This window comes from Petromyzon marinus, chromosome 5 (genome assembly GCF_048934315.1).
Source record: "Petromyzon marinus isolate PM22_M1 ecotype Great Lakes invasive population chromosome 5, UKy_Petmar_22M1.pri1.0, whole genome shotgun sequence".
Lineage (NCBI taxonomy): Eukaryota > Metazoa > Chordata > Hyperoartia > Petromyzontiformes > Petromyzontidae > Petromyzon > Petromyzon marinus.
The window spans coordinates 4,628,529-4,648,950 of record NC_133671.1 but is presented as its reverse complement, the minus strand read 5'-3'; the positions used below and the strand labels follow the sequence as shown (position 1 = coordinate 4,648,950).

The 20,422-nt window shown below is 51.3% G+C and overlaps 1 protein-coding gene across 1 annotated transcript; it reads right to left on the bottom strand.

The window, feature by feature from the left end:
- Nucleotides 1-1,009: 1,009 nt before the first annotated feature.
- On the bottom strand, nt 1,010-20,192 carry LOC142913794 (protein Dr1-like). Its single transcript, XM_076061017.1, has 3 exons — nt 19,815-20,192; nt 9,345-9,511; nt 1,010-6,593 (listed from the first exon to the last, which is right to left on the bottom strand). The coding sequence occupies exons 1-3, from the start codon at nt 20,053-20,055 to the stop codon at nt 6,432-6,434; spliced, it is 570 nt and encodes a 189-aa protein (XP_075917132.1). The 5' UTR covers nt 20,056-20,192; the 3' UTR covers nt 1,010-6,431.
- Between the last annotated feature and the right edge of the window lie 230 nt (nt 20,193-20,422).

Here is a 20,422-nt window from a genome sequence, read left to right as displayed (position 1 = left end):
AAGTGGTCGCATATCAAGAAAACATTGTTTAAACTGTAATGGTACAATGTTCCAAAACAAATGCTAAACATTTGACAGAATACGTGATATCAACCAACCTCTTAAAAAACTCACATTTGAGATGTCCATACTTTGTTAGAATAGCTTTGAATTTGTTCACTTGGAAAGCCCAGGAAACTCTGTAGGGAGATGCAGTCTTGAGAGTGACTGATGAGGGGGTTCTTAGGAGGTATCTCTTCCACTCATTTCTTACAAGGTGAACGCAGGGATACGGAGCTGTATGCTTGTAATTTAAGACTCTACAACCTTCACAGAGCCCTCTACCTATGCCTGGAGTCTCTGTACCTGAGTCTGGAGTCTCTGTACCTGAGTCTGGAACCCTGCACCTGAGTCTGGAGTCTCTGTACCTGAGCCTGGAGCCCTGTACCTGATCCTGGAGTCTCTGTACCTGGGTCTGCAGTCTCTGTACCTGAGTCTGGAGTCTCTGTACCTGAGTCTGGAGTCTCTGTACCTGAATCTTGAGTCTCTGTACCTGAATCTGGAGTCTCTGTACCTGAGTCTTGAGTCTCTGTACCTGAGCCTGGAGCCCTGTACCGAAAGAGCTAAGATTATAATTTTCAATGGTACAGTATATTTTTCAAGTAATGGTACCCCAAACTTTCGCAGCTCTTAAAAAATCCCTTTTCACACCATCAATAAGTAAACTCCCCCCCCCCCCCGCGCCAAACGGCAAGTCCACCCGCACGTACACCACCTCTATGCTAAGTCGGCCAATCAAATGCTATTTTTTTATGCTAATTCCTTTGTCATGGCACCTTGTTTCCTCGCACACAGCTTAAAGGTCCGCGGTCTGAGCGTGGCTGTGTTTCACTCCAGCGCTGTCCTCGAGACAGCCTGATCCCTTCACCTGATGAAGGCCGCTTGTGTTGTGGCCGAAACGTCGTGATTTTTGTTGTTTTATTTTTTATCTACGTGACTTTACCGAATAGAACCAAAGAGTACGTTCTGCTTAATTAAATACACTTTTCATTAAAAATTGTATCCTACAACATCAGTGCAGCACCACATTAAATACGTACTACAATGACAATAGTTTAAAGTGATTTGAAGCATATGCTTAGCTCTTTCGGTAAAGTCACGTTGAAGGAAAACAACAAAACAAAAAATATATATAGAACAATATATTTTATTGTTTTGTTGTTTCCCTTCAACGTGACTTTACCGAAAGCGCTAAGGATATGAATTACTGCAGTCACGAAAGCTTTAAATCAAATTTGATTTGAAGCAGGTTTTTTTTTTTTGGGGGGGGGGGGCAGAGCTTTGTGACGTCATATTTGAGGGGGTGTCTGACTTTTTGTGACGCCGTGTGAAGAGGGGGCGGGGGGGTCAAAAATCGTCCAAAATCGCTTAACGTAATTTATGGACGGCCCCTTATACCCATCTTCTCGGTTGAAATTGTCTGTGTTTATACATTTGGATGGCTTCATGAACAAATCTTTGATGGTAGCCCGAAGGTTTGCAGAGTACCTTGGTCTCGGAAAAAAACTATCGTGCGAGCCCACAGCGTTATAACAATGATCAGCCACTGCAGAGGTATTGGTTCTGCCGTGTTTTAAAACTGCCTTGTGTTCGCGAACACGGTCCGAGACATGTCGTTTCGTTTCCCCAATGTAACTGCTGCCGCAGACACAACTTAGCTTGTAGACACCAGGGTATTGCATGTCTGGATGACATCCTTTACAGATGGGATAAAATCACGGATTTTGTGTACTGTATTGAATCGGACCTGGATCTTATGTTTGTTAAAGATTTTGGAAATCTTTTTGGTAACACATGCCATGTATGGCAAGGTGATGGTTTTGATTGGGTCCTCAGATGGTTGTCTCCCCGTGGTTGGGACTACAGCTTTGGGGATTGTGCGGTCTGAGTATCCATTCATCTTGAGGGCTTGGTGTACGTGCTCCAGTTCACTGGCTAGGTGGCGCTGGTCGGAGATGCAGCGGGCCCTATGGTGTGGTTTTGATGAGGGAGTCAGACTTTCAATAGGAATCCGTGTGGGTGGCTTTCCTGTAGACGGAATGTCCCAAAGAGCCATCAGGCCTCTTCTCGATCAAAACATCCAGGAATGGTAGCTTGCCATCATTTTCCACTTCCATGGTGAATTTGATAGATGGGTGTATGGAATTTATGTGGTTGAAAAACTGGTTCAGTGCTGACTGGCCATGTGGCCAGATGACGAAAGTGTCATCTACGTATCTCTTCCACAGGGAAGGACGTAGGGTGGATGTCAGGATGGCATCTGTTTCAAATTTCTCCATGAAGACATTCGCTACCACTGGTGATAAGGGAGAGCCCATAAGGGTGCCTTCATTTCGTTTGTAGAATGTACCATTCCAGATGAAGTAAGTGTTGGTAAGACAGCGCCTCACCAAAGTTGGTACATCAGGATTCAGTCCCTGTTGGACCAAGTCTTCAATGATTGCTATCGTGTCAGGTACAGGTACCTTGGTGAACAGAGACTACATCGAAGCTGACAAGCAAATCATCTCAACAACTCCACAACCAACAATCACCTCAACAACTCCACAACCAACAACAATCACCTCAACGACAACTACACAACCAACAACAATTACCTCAAAAAGAACTCCACAACCAACAGCAACCACCATTTACAACCACCACCACACGAACGAAGCCACCAACAATCAACAGAAATAAACCACCGCTACTACCACAACACCAACAGACACCACTAAAACAAACAACCAACAATACCCCCGACAACAAACTACCACCACCAGCACACGACTAGCACAAAACACCACGACAACAACAAGCCCAATTCCAGAACGAACAATAATCACCACCAGCCACCAGCTAAACCCAAGGCACTTACAATGACGACTAACAACCACTACTACCATCAACAACAACCATCACCACCAACAACTAACACCACGACCTATAACGTCAACCAAAGACAAAGATCCCCCGTATGGCTTTTACAGACTGTTTGGGCAAGTGCTGTTAGCGAGCACCAATGAAGGCCGGCACGGTACACGAAGGGGTCGGTGGCCAACAACCACGCCCGATCGCCTTTGTCTTAATTTGAGGCTGAGTCGACCTAGGGGAGGCCGGTCTAGATTATCATCACCGGTGTTGGCCGTGAACGGGAATAGAACTCGGGTCGCCGGGTTTGTAGCGCGGCACACTAACTGCTACATTACCGCTGCCCACTAACGTCAACCACCACCATGATCAATATTAAAGTATTACCACCAACAGCCACCACTAACATCAACCACAATTACCACCAACAAACCGACACCACTACAATAACAACACTAGCCACAACCAACAGCAAGCGTACACAATACAGGTTTTTGTTTGGGTTAGATCATATAATTATGTCGTCAAACCCACCCGACACAACCAATTAGTAAGGTTAGTCACGTAAACAAAACATGGCAATTCGTTACTAATTCAGCACACCGGTTGTGTGTTGGAGAGTAATCCCACACTTACAATAATAGTACAAGGCTTGGCTATGGCTCGCTCACGACACTGCCGACTTCTGGCGCATGGCGGGGTAAACCATGGATACTTCCAACTCATTCTGGCTTTATTGACCTGGTCAAGGCACTATAATACCATCAAGAGGCCTCTCGGCTCTGGGTTGTTCTTCATGCTTTCGGAGTCCCTGACACTCGGCTCACAATCATTAAGGACCTTCATGATGGTGAGCGGGCCCGGGTAAAACGACGAGGCCTGAAGTCGGAGCCATTCCCTGTTCACCTTGGGGTGCGACATTATTATCCTCTGGCCCCTACATTATTTAAACACCTTTTTCGACCACGTAGTTTAAGCTTTCCATGGATGTACCGGAGTAATTTCCATCTGGTACAGATACAAAGGGATGCTGATCGATGCTCCGGTGCGGTCGAGAGATGGTTCCCTATTGGTCAACCATATTATGTATGCTGATGATCTAGTCATTGCTTTTCACCGAGGAGTTGGAGACGCTGCCGCTGAATCTGGAACGTGCTATCCAGAGGCGAGGCCTTACCATCAGCCGCTCCAAAACTAAGCACCTGACTGGGTATTGTGTCATCAAACACTCCACCATACCTGGGCAGTGTGCAAAAACCAGCTCCAGTTTGACAGCAGAGGTGTCGCTCCGAATCAGCCGAGCGGCATTACCTTTTCATCGGCAATGTAACGCTGTATGGAAGCTACCCGGTCATGCAAAGCTTCAGGTTCTGTCGGCCACAGTCATGTCCTCCCTTCTCTATGCTTGCGAAATGTAGACCCTCTAATCTTCGCCAGTTAGAAACATTCAGGCTGCCATGCTTACGATCAACCTGGGTTTAACCAGGCTGGATTTGTGAGTTCACAAATCCTCTAAAGATCTGGACAGTCCCATCGGTGAGCTCTTCCAGGAGTCAAGGCTGCGTTGGCTGGGTCATGGAGCACACATGCCCATACAGCTTTTGTTTGGTTGGATAAAGGGGGCTAAACAGACACAGCACGGGCTCGAAAAGAGATGGAATTATGTGGTGCAAGAGGATATGGACTTTCCAATAACTGGTACCAGCAGTGTTAAGATTGGCCTCTGTGGAGGAGAATCGTGAAGGATGCTACGGGGCAGTTGGAGGCAACCGCCCTCCGGCAACAAAGGAGGGCAGAGGAGTGACGCTCACAACAATGAGTGGAGCGCCAGGCGGCTAAAACACAGCAATTTGGCATTGTAGGGGGCACAGATTGTGCATCGGCCAGTCAACCCATGGCACCTGGATCTCTCCATGACCTGCCAGCAGGCGTTTGACACTTCACGTAGCCTTAAAGTGCATATAGGCTGGCACAGGTGCTGTGGTGACGTCACCGCCACTTCGTAGCAAATGGCAGTTGTTCTTGTTGCCTGTGTGTGGACATTCAAAGCAGACAATTTATCAAGCAAAAAGGTCCTAGCAATGTTCCGATTCAATAGGAAATGGTAGCAAGCCCGAGCTACTGGTCGGCTTCATCATTCCGCTCGTTCAAAAACGTAAATGACAGTGTCAGCATGTGCTTGATAATAGCGCTTGTCCAACACTAACATTTTAATGACAAATGTTTGCCTTTGAATGCAAAACTTTCCCCCGTCTCTTTTGCTGGAACACCTGCAGTAGTTTAGTGATGGAAACACGGCAATGTATCGAGGAGTCAATTTGGGTTGAGCTCCGAGTGTTCTCAACGCGCATGCATGCACATTCTCCAAGTGCTCTGGTTTCCTGCCAAACGGCCTTGCATGGAATTGGCCAAACATCCCAACATAGGACCCTGCTCAACAATAGTCTTGTTTTTAAGTCTCATCTTGAACGTAACGAACGTCACAGAGTTTCTCAACACGCGCGATCCACCAACCGTCGCTGCCTCCGCACTGCCGGACTAAAAACGCACGCCCCACGACCGTTCTCGGCTTGAATTTACACAAGCGGCCTAGGCAGAAGACGCATTGAGCAACACGCTCTCCCCGAACAAGCGACGGTGAAGACAGAAGGCGTGAAAGTAAAGGCAACAATGCAGTAGGAACGCTCCTGCTGAAAACTTCCAGGACCGCTGCCAGAAGCTGCGTGAACGCTCCGATCGATGTATCGGAGAGAGGGGAAACTCACTGAACGGGGGACTGCCATTGGAATCTCAACTTGGCCTTTGTGGATATTTCACAAACGTTGACTTGCACGTCACTTAGATGTAATGCAGAGGGAAGCCAACGCATTTGGGGTGGCACCACTCCATCGGGTCACTCAAGCGAGATGCCTGCACAAGAAACACGTGGGGGTTTTTTTACCCCATAGATTTCTGTTAATTTGTGGGTTTTCATTTATTACTTTTTTACATACATACGTACACACCCCCATGTGTCTACAGGCATGCGTGCGCCAGTCTCTTAGTGCTTGTTCAGCGAACGGTTCGTGACTAATCACCTAGTAAACGGTAAGCATGTGACAATTTACCCTCCCCCTACGTGCGATTTCATCGATCGTCACGAATGAGTGTTAAGCTTTTACTGTTTGTCATGTTTAGACCATCCTACCGGTGCTCAATATCTAGGCACCCGTGTCGTCTGTACTTGCTCGACTGCACGCTATTGTTTCGCCGAGTCTTGCTTCACGAGAGACACTTGCGTGTATTGAGTGAACGTCACACACTTGCCTCACACCGATGGGCTGCTTTGCAATTATCCGACGGTTAAATTCCCTACGGGTAATTTGCAAACGATCGCGTCGAGCTGCGCTGCACGAGAAAACCACCACCGTGCGGACCGTCACGTCCTGGTCAGACTTTCGAAAGCTATCACTAACCAAATTAACAAAAACGACTCGGCATCACGCAGCCGCTGCGCGTCTTCCGCCCAGTTCCCTCGCGCACAATGATGGCATCGCAGTCTAGTCGTCTGTGATGTCATCATCGTCGTCCTCGTCGATGACGTATTCGGTCCCCGAGGACTCGCCGGGGCTGTCTGCGGTGGAGCTGCGCTGGGCCTGCTCGGCGGCGCGCTGGATCTGCAGCCAGTCGCGCTGAGCCACCTCTGTCTGCTCTTGCCGGACCTGCGTGCACACACACACACAGATAGACACACAACAAAGACACTGGCACACACGCAAACACACATACGAACACGCACACACAGAGACACAGAGACAAAGACACACACACACGCAGACACTCAGACACTCAGACACGCAAACACACGCACGAACACGCACGCAAACACACAAAGACACTCACACACGCAGACAGGCAGGAGTCCGTAGCTTGCACACACGCAGGCACGCACGTGTCCGTGGTTTGCGTGCACACAAAGATAAAGATCCCCCATTTAGCCTTAACAGACTGTAGGGGCAAGTGCTGTTAGCGAGCACCTATGAAGGCCGGCACGGCACACGAGGGGGTGGGTGGCCAACACCACGCCCGGCCGCCTTTGTCTCCCCAGTGGCGATGTTTACACACCGCACCAGGTACTCATTTGAGGCTGAGTCGACCTAGGGGAGGCCCGGGACCGGTTCAGATAATGGTCACTGGTGTTGGCCGTGAGCGGGAATCGAACCCGGGTCGCCAGGTTCATAGCGCAGCGCGCTAACCGCTACACTATCGCTCCCCACACACACACACAAGTTCCCTGCACCTCCAATTAGCACGGTTGGCTATGTACGGTGCGAAAGAAGTTCAACATACACACGAGTCCATGGCATGAGCACACTCAGGCACGCACAAGTCCATGGCCTGCATTGGATTAACTGACCTTGCTCAAACAATTATCATTATGCATGGTCAACTTGAAGGTCAATGCACTTGTTGCATCAATGTTCCAGGGATTATAAATCAATGTTCCAAGGATTATTTAAAAAAAAACCTTCAAAACACGTCTGTACACAGCTCATCCAACTCATTGGCAGTCCTGAGCTGGCAGGGAAAATGTCATTCACCCAGTAAATATTAACGTTGGGCAAACATTGGCATGTGGTTGGAACTGTTGGACAAACGATCGCCAAACGTCAGCCTAATGTTCCATGTTTACCAGGTATACGGTATGGACCAGCCCGCTGGATAACAACCACCTTGAATTCTCACGAAAAAACACGAAGAATCACTGAATGTATTAACTCCCAGAGGGATGATTGGCTGAATTTACCCTCAGCTGAGATTTAAACTCATGCCGTTCTAATTGTGAATAGGGTGCCAAGACGCAACGCCACCCAGCCAGAATCGCCCAGTACCCGAGTGCAGGCTTCCCTCGCTTCATCCGGTAAATGCCTTCCAATAAAACGGCGCACAAAGCGAAACCGCACGATGACCGCTGCGTGCAGAGTAGTAGAATATGGTACACACAGTACATAGAGCACACAATGTTGTCCCACATCCAACCGCATAGCCTGCTGGGTAGCACATTCAGTCCACACAATGTTGTACCACGTCCAACCGCACAGCCTGCTGGGTAGCACATTCAGTCCACACAATGTTGTACCACGTCAGACCGCATAGCCTGCTGGGTAGCACATTCAGTCCACACAATGTTGTACCACGTCTGACCGCATAGCCTGCTGGGTAGCACATTCAGTCCAGACAATGTTGTACCACGTCAGACCGCATAGCCGCATATGAGTAAATTCAAACTGCATACGGCGAATTTTGAGTAGACAAATATGAGCTCCATATAAATCGCTCACACAAACCTTACCCAATTGGTTAATAATGAGAACACTCCAGCCCACGACAGGTTAACGACTGATCATTTGAATGCGGAGCATTTTCCCCATCGCCCGCTGTCACGGACAGGGGCTTGCGAAGCGCCAGGTTTACACGAGCTTGCAACGAGCGTTTGCCCGATTTGCGTAGTGCGAGGCCGCTCACCTTTTGATTTGCCAGGGAAGGTGAAGAGTACAAAACCCTGGGGAAATTAAATTGGTAAAACTGGGGTCCGCTAAAACAAAACCCCTTGGGGAGATTCAAGTGGCATTGGTCAGGAGAGAGGAATGGGTTGAGAACTCTTAGGTCCGAGGACTAAATGTGCCTTTGCGATTCTGCTTGCTCGAAGCGTCGTGGTGTGGGTTGGCTTCATAAAGAGCACGGTTCCACTTTGCCGTGTACTCCTTTACACCGTTAACGTTTGCTGTTTTGATCACAACATTCTGAAACATGAGCGTTTGCGGCTAAAGGAGAGTTCTGTGCTCCTGGTGCTGTGATAACGGCGTCAGCCGCTTGCCCATTCCGATGGCGTACAAGTACGTCATCATGTACGTAACCAGAAGAAAAACGAAGATGAAAGAACTTTTATCGGTATCGAAGCTTCCACAAGGCCATGCGGGAGGGCGTGTGGCACAGTTTGGCGCCAGCGATTGTAGAGTGCGGTCGTGTCGCTACAGTTCTCTACGGTGACTACAATGTCTTGAAAAACAACGGCGCTACGCCGCCTCTCCAAATAAAACCAACCGCTTACGCGTTCCGAGATTTACCAGTGAACGAGACATCCCAGCCTGCAACCTGCAGTCGCCTCGGAACGGGAAAGGGTTAGCACACACACTCGTGTTGCACATGCAGCTCCATGCTAACACGACCGCATTCACGCCAACGTGAGCGCCATGACGCTGCTAATAAAACAGAGGAGGTTGCTTCTCGTTTGCTTTATTAGTGTACCTCCTCGCACAGTAGCATCACGCGCATTGTGCACGCGACCGAGTGCCACTCGGCACAACGTGCTAAATACTCGAGCGTAAACGACGGTGATGGGACTGCACGCGCGTTGCGGGGGAAAGGGTCCGGGGGGGAGGGGGTGTGGGGGGTAACAGCTCGCGCCTCGCCTGCTCAATGAGCGCCTGCTGCTGGCGCAGCAGCTCCGGCTCCGGCACGCCAAGCGCCTCGAGGCGACGGGTGGCGCGGCGGCGGCGAGACAGCGCCAGCGCACGGAACTCGGCGTGACACGCGCGCAGCTCGCCCATGCTGCCCGCCAGACCCAGGCGCTCCAGTGCTAGACGGACGCACGTGCACACGCCGCTCTCGCGTCAAGACAGAGACTCGACTCCGTGCAGCCTCAACAGACTGCTCGGGGCAAGCGCTGTTTGCGAGCAGCTATTGAGACCGGCGTGGCACCCGAGAGGGCGAGTGGACAACAACATTTCCGCCGTTTTTTACCTCCCCAGTGCCGATTTAAGGCTGAGTTGACCTAGGGAAGGATGAGAACCGGTTCAGATATCCGGGTCGGGGGATTCGTACCGGAGTGCGCTAACCACTGCACCGCCGCTCCCCAGTGTTACACACACACACAGTGCTCCAGTGTTAAACACACACACACAGTGCTCCAGTGTTACACACACACACAGTGCTCCAGTGTTACACACACACACAGTGCTCCAGTGTTACACACACACACAGTGCTCCAGTGTTACACACACACACAGTCCTCCAGTGTTACACACACAAACAGTGCTCCAGTGTTACACACACACAGTGCTCCAGTGTTACACACACAGTGCTGCAGTGTTACACACACACACAGTGCTCCAGTGTTACACACACAGTGCTCCAGTGTTACACACACACACACACAGTGCTCCAGTGTTACACACACACACAGTGCTCCAGTGTTACACACACACACAGTGCTCCAGTGTTACACACACACAGTGCTCCAGTGTTACACACACACAGTGCTCCAGTGTTACACACACACACAGTGCTCCAGTGTTACACACACACACACAGTGCTCCAGTGTTACACACACACACAGTGCTCCAGTGTTACACACACACACAGTGCTCCAGTGTTACACACACACACACACAGTGCTCCAGTGTTACACACACACAGTGCTCCAGTGTTACACACACACACAGTGCTCCAGTGTTACACACACACAGTGCTCCAGTGTTACACACACACAGTGCTCCAGTGTTACACACACACACAGTGCTCCAGTGTTACACACACACACACAGTGCTCCAGTGTTACACACACACACAGTGCTCCAGTGTTACACACACACACAGTGCTCCAGTGTTACACACACACAGTGCTCCAGTGTTACACACACACAGTGCTCCAGTGTTACACACGCACACAGTGCTCCAGTGTTACACACACACAGTGCTCCAGTGTTACACACGCACACAGTGCTCCAGTGTTACACACACACACAGTGCTCCAGTGTTACACACACACACAGTGCTCCAGTGTTACACACACACAGTGCTCCAGTGTTACACACACACACAGTGCTCCAGTGTTACACACACACACAGTGCTCCAGTGTTACACACACACAGTGCTCCAGTGTTACACACACACAGTGCTCCAGTGTTACACACACACACAGTGCTCCAGTGTTACACACACACACAGTGCTCCAGTGTTACACACAGTGCTCCAGTGTTACAACAACAACCGCCATTCGCCACTAATTGGCGGTGACGTCACCACGACGCTTGTGCCAGGCTATGTGCACCGTGAGGCCACGTGAAGTGTCGAACGCCCGCTGGCAGGAGGTCACTGGGCAGACCCAGGTGCCACGGGTCGACTGACTGAGATGACTGGCTGATGCACCACCTGTGCCCCCTACTGTGCCAACCTGCTGTGCTTTAGCCACCCGGCGTTCCACTCGTTGTTGTGAGCGTCGCTCCTCCGCCCTCCGTTGTTGTTGGAGGGCGACTGCCTCCAACTGCCCAGTAGCATCCTTCACGAGCCTCCTCCACAGAGGCCGTTCTTGACACCGCTGGTACCAGTCATCGGCAAGTCCACTCAGCTCCACGTCCTCCTGTACCACATCACTCCATCTCTTCTCTAGCCCGTACCGCGCCCGCTTAGCCCCCTCAATCCGGCCAAACAAAAGCTGTTTCGGCATGCGGTGGCTGGGCATGCGGGCTACATGACCCAGCCATCGCAGCCTTGCCTGCCGGAGGAGCTCACCGATGGGACCCTGCCCAGATCTTTCAAGGATTTGTGAGCTCCTCACACAATCCAGTCTGGTTAAACCCAGGATGGATCGTAGGCAGGCCAGCCTAAATGTTTCTAACCGGCGAAGATGTTCCACCAGGGGGGTCCACGTTTCGCAGGCGTAGAGAAGGGAGGGAATGACCGTGGCCGAGAAGACCTGAAGCTTAGTGCGGAGCGACAGACCAGGTAGCTTCCACACAGCGTTACGCAACCGATGAAAAGATATTGCCGCTCGACTGATTCGGAGTGAGACCTCTGCTGTTAAACTGGAGCCAGTCATAAGCACACTGCCCAGGTATGGGAAACTCTCCACTCTCTCCACAACTGCCCCATCACCGATTGGGAGTTGTGGGGGTGGAGTGTCCGATGGTACAAAATACCCAGGCAGGTGCTTAGTTTTGGTGGGGCTGATGGTAAGGCCCCACCTCTTAGTGGCACGCTCCAGTCTCAGCAGCAGCGTCTCCAACTCCTCCTCTGACTGAGCAGCTATTACCAAATCATCAGCATACATAACGTGGTTGAGCAATAGGGAGCCATCCCTTGACCGCACCCGGGCATCGATTAGCCTCCCATTATATCTGTACCATATGGAGATTCCCCCGGTACAGCTATTGAAGGCTTCACGAACTACGTGGTCAAAATAGATGTTAAATAATGTGGGAGCCAGAGGACATCCCTGTCGCACCCCAAGGTGTACAGGGAATGGCTCTGACTCCCGGCCACGTAGTTTTACCCGGGCCCGCTCACCATCATGAAGGTCCTTAATGATCGTGAGCAGAGGGTCAGGTACTCCAAAAGCACGAAGAACGACCCAGAGCCCAGGCCTACTGATGGTATCATAGGCCTTGACCAGGTCAATAAAGCAGAGATGTAGGTCTTGTTGGAATTCCCTACACCTCTGCTGTAGCAGACGGACAGAAAATATGGCATCTGTGCAGGACCGCCCTTTCCTGAAACCGCATTGGGGCTCCGCAAGCCTCTCCTCAGCGTGCCTGGCAAGGCGATGCTGAATAATCCTTGCCAGGACCTTTCCTGGCACACTGAGGAGTGAGATGCCCCTGTAGTTGTTACAGTCTGTGCGGTCCCCCTTCTTAAAAAGGGGGACCACCAGGGCATCCTTCCAATCCTGCGGAACCCGTCCAGTGGTCCAGACTGTTGTTATGATGTCATATAGGGCAGTCTGTGCACAAACGCCACCCTCCCTCAGCATTTCGCTTGGGAAATCATCTCTGCCCGCTGCCTTTCCTGGTCTCAGACTCCGGATCGCCTTCAATACTTCCTCAGCAGATTGAACCTCAGCCAGCCACTCACAGGGGGTGACTTCATCCAATATTTGAGGCACCGCAGCCTCAGCAGGGTCATCCTCACTTTGTGCCAAGATGTTTTCCTGGCTGAGGGATTTTCCCTCCCCCAGGACCTCACAGAAATGCTCAGCAAATCTGCGAACCTGTTCCTGGGGGTCGGAAATTGGATCACCGTTTTTTCCCCTAATGATGGTAATAGGTGTGGCGCTGCAGGTTACTTTTTTGATGGAGTTAAATAGAGATTTGTGATCACGGGCCACTGAGGCAGACTCCATCTCCTCAGCAACCCGCGACCACCACCCATCCTTGCAGCGCCTCACGGCTCTCCGAACCTCCGAGCGAAGGCTGCGGTAAGCCTCCTCATTCTCTGACGTGGGATTCTGTAGCCGATGACAGTGGGCCTGTCGCTTTTTCTCAACCATCCTGAACAACTCCTCTGTCAGCCAGGGTGTCTGGGGAGGTCTGGACCGCGTACCCAAAGCAGCCATTGCAGCTGCATGAGTCACAGTCCTAAACCTCGCCCATTTACCCTCGACATCAGGAGGAGTCGGGGACGATGCCAATCCCAGCCGCAAGCGATGATGAAATTCTCGCTTGCAACTTTCATCAGATAACTGAGACCAGGCCACTTTAGGTTGGAATGGGGTCCTGGGTGTACACCCACCACCGGAGTGGAAGAATGGCAGGCGCATCTTACAGATGACTAGTCGATGGTCAGAGGGCAGATCAGCTCCACGGTAGGTCCTGGTGTCAAGGACATGGGCTCGCATTCGCTGGTCCGTCACTATGTAGTCCAGCAGATGTTCTTGCTTGGACCCGGCATGCATCCATGATGTTGTGTGGATGCGCCGATGCCGGAACAGCGTGTTGGTAATTACAAGCCCATGGGCTGCACAAAAATTTAGCAGCCTCCTACCATTGTTATTGAGCTGATCTGGCCCATGCCCTCCAATCACTCCAGACCAGGTGCCAGCATCATGACCAACTCGGGCATTGAAGTCACCCAACATGATGACTCTATCCCGCGGGGCCACTTTAGCCAGCACCTGTGACAGGAGGTCATAGAAGGCATCTGACTCATCGGCTTTGCCTGCATCCCTCCACGGATGTTCATCTTCGGTGGGGGCATAAGTAACCACGACCACCATTCCTCGCCTCCGGTTGATGGGAAGGCGAGCCCAAAGTAGCCTGGGGCTTACAGCTTCCCACACCTCACCGCCACGCTCCCACGCCCCCTTCATTCTTTTGTTCAAAAGAAGACCCACACCCTGTTGTTTGGCAGTCTGCTGCCCCGAGTAGAGGACTGTCCACCCCTCATGGTGGCAGGAGCCAGAGCCGGTCCACCGGACCTCCTGAATGCCGCATAGATCCAGGCGGTACCGGTCCAGCTCCCGACAGAGGAGTGGCAGCCTCTCCTCTGCAGTGAGCGTTCGAACATTCCACGTGGCCACCCGTGGTGGCTTTTCGTTGTTTCTGGAGTAGCCCCGAGGGTAGGTATTCAATCTCCTGGCTCCGCCAATTGGGGTTTGGCCAGGAGACGTCATAGACGCCTGGCCCCCCGGGGCCTCCGGCACAAGCTTAGTTGTTACATATTTCAGTTTAATTCGTGGTTTCGTGGTAATTAATTGAAGGTGAAGGGGTTACCAGCCCCTCGCACCCGTCCAGAGCCCCCGTTTAGCCCCTGTGGTGGACACATATGCCATGAGGGGAGGAGCCAATCAAAATTGGATCTCCCCCCACAGCGCTGTCCACGACAGAGTTGCCCGTCCGTGTTACACACACACACACACAGTGCTCCAGTGTTACACACACACACACAGTGCTCTAGTGTTACACACACACACACAGTGCTCCAGTGTTACACACACACACACAGTGCTCCAGTGTTACACACACACAGTGCTCCAGTGTTACACACACACAGTGCTCCAGTGTTACACACACACACAGTGCTCCAGTGTTACACACACACACACAGTGCTCCAGTGTTACACACACACACAGTGCTCCAGTGTTACAATCACAGTGCTCCAGTGTTACAATCACAGTGCTCCAGTGTTACAATCACAGTGCTCCAGTGTTACACACACACACAGTGCCCCAGTGTTACACACACACAGTGCCCCAGTGTTACACACACACAGTGCCCCAGTGTTACACACACACACAGTGCTCCAGTGTTACACACACACACACAGTGCTCCAGTGTTACACACACACACACACAGTGCTCCAGTGTTACACACACACAGTGCTCCAGTGTTACACACACACAGTGCTCCAGTGTTACACACACAGTGCTCCAGTGTTACACACACAGTGCTCCAGTGTTACACACACACACAGTGCCCCAGTGTTACATACACACAGTGCTCCAGTGTTACACACACACAGTGCTCCAGTGTTACACACACACAGTGCTCCAGGGTTACACACACAGTTCCCCAGTGTTACATCAACACAGTGCTCCAGTGTTACACACACACAGTGCTTCAGTGTTACACACACAGTGCTCCAGTGTTACACACACACAAACAGTGCTCCAGTGTTACACACACACACAGTGATCCATTCTCACACACACACACAGTGATCCATTGTCACACACACACACAGTGATCCAGTGTTACACACACACAGTGCTCCAGTGTTACACACACACAGTGCTCCAGTGTTACACACACACACACAGTGCTCCAGTGTTACAAACACACACAGTGCTCCAGTGTTACACACACACACAGTGCCCCAGTGTTACACACACACACAGTGCTCCAGTGTTACACACACACAGTGCTCCAGTGTTACACACACACACAGAGTGCTCCAGTGTTACACACACACACAGTGCCCCAGTGTTACACACACAGAGTGCCCCAGTGTTACACTCACACACACACACACAGAGTGCCCCAGTGTTATACTCACATACACACAGTGCTCCAGTGTTATACTCACACACACAGTGCTCCAGTGTTACACACACAGTGCTCCAGTGTTACACACACACACAGTGTTCCAGTGTTACACACACACAGTGCCCCAGTGTTACACACACACAGTGCTCTAGTGTTACACTCACACACAGTGCCCCAGTGTTACACACACACAGTGCCCCAGTGTTACACTCACACACAGAGTGCTCCAGTGTTACACACACAGTGATCCAGTGTTACACACACACAGTGATCCAGTGTTACACACACAGTACTCCAGTGTTACACACACACACAGAGTGCCCCAGTGTTACACTCACACACACACAGAGTGCCCCAGTGTTATACTCACACACACACACAGTGCTCCAGTCTTACACACACAGTGCTCCAGTGTTACACACACAGTGCTCCAGTGTTACACACACACACACACACAGTGCTCCAGTGTTACACACACACAGTGCTCCAGTGTTACACACACACACAGTGCTCCAGTGTTACACACACACACACAGTGCTCTAGTGTTAAACACACACACACAGTGCTCCAGTGTTACACACACACACACAGTGCTCCAGTGTTACACACACACAGTGCTCCAGTGTTACACACACACACACACAGTGCTCCAGTGTTACACACACACACAGTGCTCCAGTGTTACACACACACACAGTGCTCCAGTGTTACACACACACACACACAGTGCTCCAGTGTTACAATCACAGTGCTCCAGTGTTACAATCACAGTGCTCCAGTGTTACAATCACAGTGCTCCAGTGTTACACACACACACAGTGCCCCAGTGTTACACACACACAGTGCCCCAGTGTTACACACACACAGTGCCCCAGTGTTACACACACACACAGTGCTCCAGTGTTACACACACACACACAGTGCTCCAGTGTTACACACACACACACAGTGCTCCAGCGTTACACACACACAGTGCTCCAGTGTTACACACACACACAGTGCTCCAGTGTTACACACACACAGTGCTCCAGTGTTACACACACACACACAGTGCTCCAGTGTTACACACACAGTGCTCCAGTGTTACACACACACACAGTGCCCCAGTGTTACATACACACAGTGCTCCAGTGTTACACACACACAGTGCTCCAGTGTTACATCAACACAGTGCTCCAGTGTTACACACACACAGTGCTTCAGTGTTACACACACAGTGCTCCAGTGTTACACACACACAAACAGTGCTCCAGTGTTACACACACACACAGTGATCCATTGTCACACACACACACAGTGATCCATTGTCACACACACACACAGTGATCCAGTGTTACACACACACAGTGCTCCAGTGTTACACACACACAGTGCTCCAGTGTTACACACACACACACAGTGCTCCAGTGTTACAAACACACACAGTGCTCCAGTGTTACACACACACAGTGCCCCAGTGTTACACACACACACAGTGCTCCAGTGTTACACACACACAGTGCTCCAGTGTTACACACACACACAGAGTGCTCCAGTGTTACACACACACACAGTGCCCCAGTGTTACACACACAGAGTGCCCCAGTGTTACACTCACACACACACACAGAGTGCCCCAGTGTTATACTCACATACACACAGTGCTCCAGTGTTATACTCACACACACACAGTGCTCCAGTGTTACACACACAGTGCTCCAGTGTTACACACACACACAGTGTTCCAGTGTTACACACACACAGTGCCCCAGTGTTACACACACACAGTGCTCTAGTGTTACACTCACACACAGTGCCCCAGTGTTACACACACACAGTGCCCCAGTGTTACACTCACACACAGAGTGCTCCAGTGTTACACACACAGTGATCCAGTGTTACACACACACAGTGATCCAGTGTTACACACACAGTACTCCAGTGTTACACACACACACAGAGTGCCCCAGTGTTACACTCACACACACACAGAGTGCCCCAGTGTTATATTCACACACACACACAGTGCTCCAGTCTTACACACACAGTGCTCCAGTGTTACACACACAGTGCTCCAGTGTTACACACACACACAGTGCTCCAGTGTTACACACACACAGTGCCCCAGTGTTACACTCACACATACAGTGCTCCAGTGTTACACACACACACAGTGATCCAGTGTTACACACACACACACACAGTGATCCAGTGTTACACACACACAGTGCTCCAGTGTTACACACACAAACACAGTGCCCCAGTGTTACACTCACACAAACAGTGCTCCAGTGTTACACACACACACAGTGATCCAGTGTTACACACACACACAGTGATCCAGTGTTACACACATACACACAGTGCTCCAGTGTTACACACACACAGTGCTCCAGTGTTACACACACACAGTGCTCCAGTGTTACACACACACAGTGCTCCAGTGTTACACACACACACAGTGCTCCAGTGTTACACACACACAGTGCTCCAGTGTTACACACACACACAGTGCCCCAGTGTTACACACACACACAGAGTGCTCCAGTGTTACACACACACACACACAGTGCTCCAGTGTTACACACACACACAGTGCTCCAGTGTTACAAACACACAGTGCCCCAGTGTTACACACACAGTGCTCCAGTGTTACACACACACACACAGAGTGCCCCAGTGTTACACTCACACACACAGTGCTCCAGTGTTGCACACACACAGTGCTCCAGTGTTACACACACACACAGTGCTCCAGTGTTACACACACACACACAGTGCTCCAGTGTTACACACACAGTGCCCCAGTGTTACACACACACACAGTGCTCCAGTGTTACACTCACACACACACACAGAGTGCCCCAGTGTTACACTCACACACACACAGAGTGCCCCAGTGTTATACTCACACACACACAGTGCTCCAGTGTTACACACACACACAGTGCTCCAGTGTTACACACACACACAGTGCTCCAGTGTTACACACACACACACAGTGCTCCAGTGTTACACACACACACACACAGTGCTCCAGTGTTGCACACACACACACACAGTGCCCCAGTGTTACACACACACAGTGCTCCAGTGTTACACTCACACACAGTGCCCCAGTGTTACACTCACACACACAGTGCTCCAGTGTTACACACACACAGTGCTCCAGTGTTACACACACACACACAGTGCTCCAGTGTTACACACACACACCCAGTGCTCCAGTGTTACACACACAGTGCCCCAGTGTTACACACACACACAGTGCCCCTGTGTTACACACACACAGTGTGCTCCAGTGTTACACTCACACAGAGTGTGCTCCAGTGTTACACACACACAGTGCCCCAGTGTTACACTCACACAGAGTGTGCTCCAGTGTTACACACACACAGTGATCCAGTGTTACACACACACAGTGCTCCAGTGTTACACACACAGTGCTCCAGTGTTACACACACAGTGCTCCAGTGTTACACTCACACACACACACAGTGCCCCAGTGTTACACTCACACACACACAGAGTGCCCCAGTGTTACACTCACACACACACAGTGCTCCAGTGTTACACACACAGTGCTCCAGTGTTACACACACACACACAGTGCTCCAGTGTTACACACACACACAGTGCCCCAGTGTTACACTCACATACACAGTGCTCCAGTGTTACACACACACACAGTGCTCCAGTGTTACACACACAGTGCCCCAGTGTTACACACACACAGTGCCCCAGTGTTACACTCACACACACACACAGTGCTCCAGTGTTACACACACACACAGTGCTCCAGTGTTACACTCACACACACATAGGGCCCCAGTGTTACACACACACAGAGTGCCCCAGTGTTACACACACACAGAGTGCCCCAGTGTTACACACACACACAGTGCTCCAGTGTTACACACACACACAGTGCTCCAGTGTTACACACACACACAGTGCCCCAGTGTTACACACACACACAGTGCTCCAGTGTTACACTCACACACACAGTGCTCCAGTGTTACACACACACAGTGCTCCAGTGTTACACACACACACAGTGCCCCAGTGTTAAACACACACACAGTGCCCCAGTGTTACACACACACACACAGTGCTCCAGTGCTGGAGCCGTGTGTACCCTGGATGACGTGCTCAGGGGAGATGGTCTTGCGCTGCGCATGGGCGCACGCCGTGTTCGCCTCGCTGGACACGTGGCGCACGAAGCGCGTGCACGCCACGCGCAGCAGGTCTCGTGCGCCCGCCGTCAGGCGCAGGCACGGCACCAGCTCGCCCACGAGGTGGCGCTGCACGGACGCGTAGGGCAGCGTCACCTGGTCGGCTTCGTGCGCCGGACCCCCGACCCCCAGCGGAGACGGCATTGCCTCCTTCTCACCGATCTTACAAAAGTACCGCAACGACGCACAGATCAGAACGCTGGGCTACGTACGGTGCGAAAGAAGTTCAACAGGCAACAACGTTCATCGCTGCCTCCCCTCCACCCCGTAGGGCCTCTTGAATAGACTGTTGGGGGCCCAGTGCTGTGTGCGGGTACCAATGAAGGCTGGCACGGCGCCCGAGGCGGGTGGGTGGGTGATTAACACCACGCCCGGTCGTCTTTGCCTCCCTAGTGCTGATGCTTACTAGCCGCACCAGGTACTCATTTAAGGTCGAGATGACCTAAGGCCCTGGGACCGGTGCAGACATTCGTCACCGGTGTTGGGCAGTAAGTGGCAATCGAACTCGGGT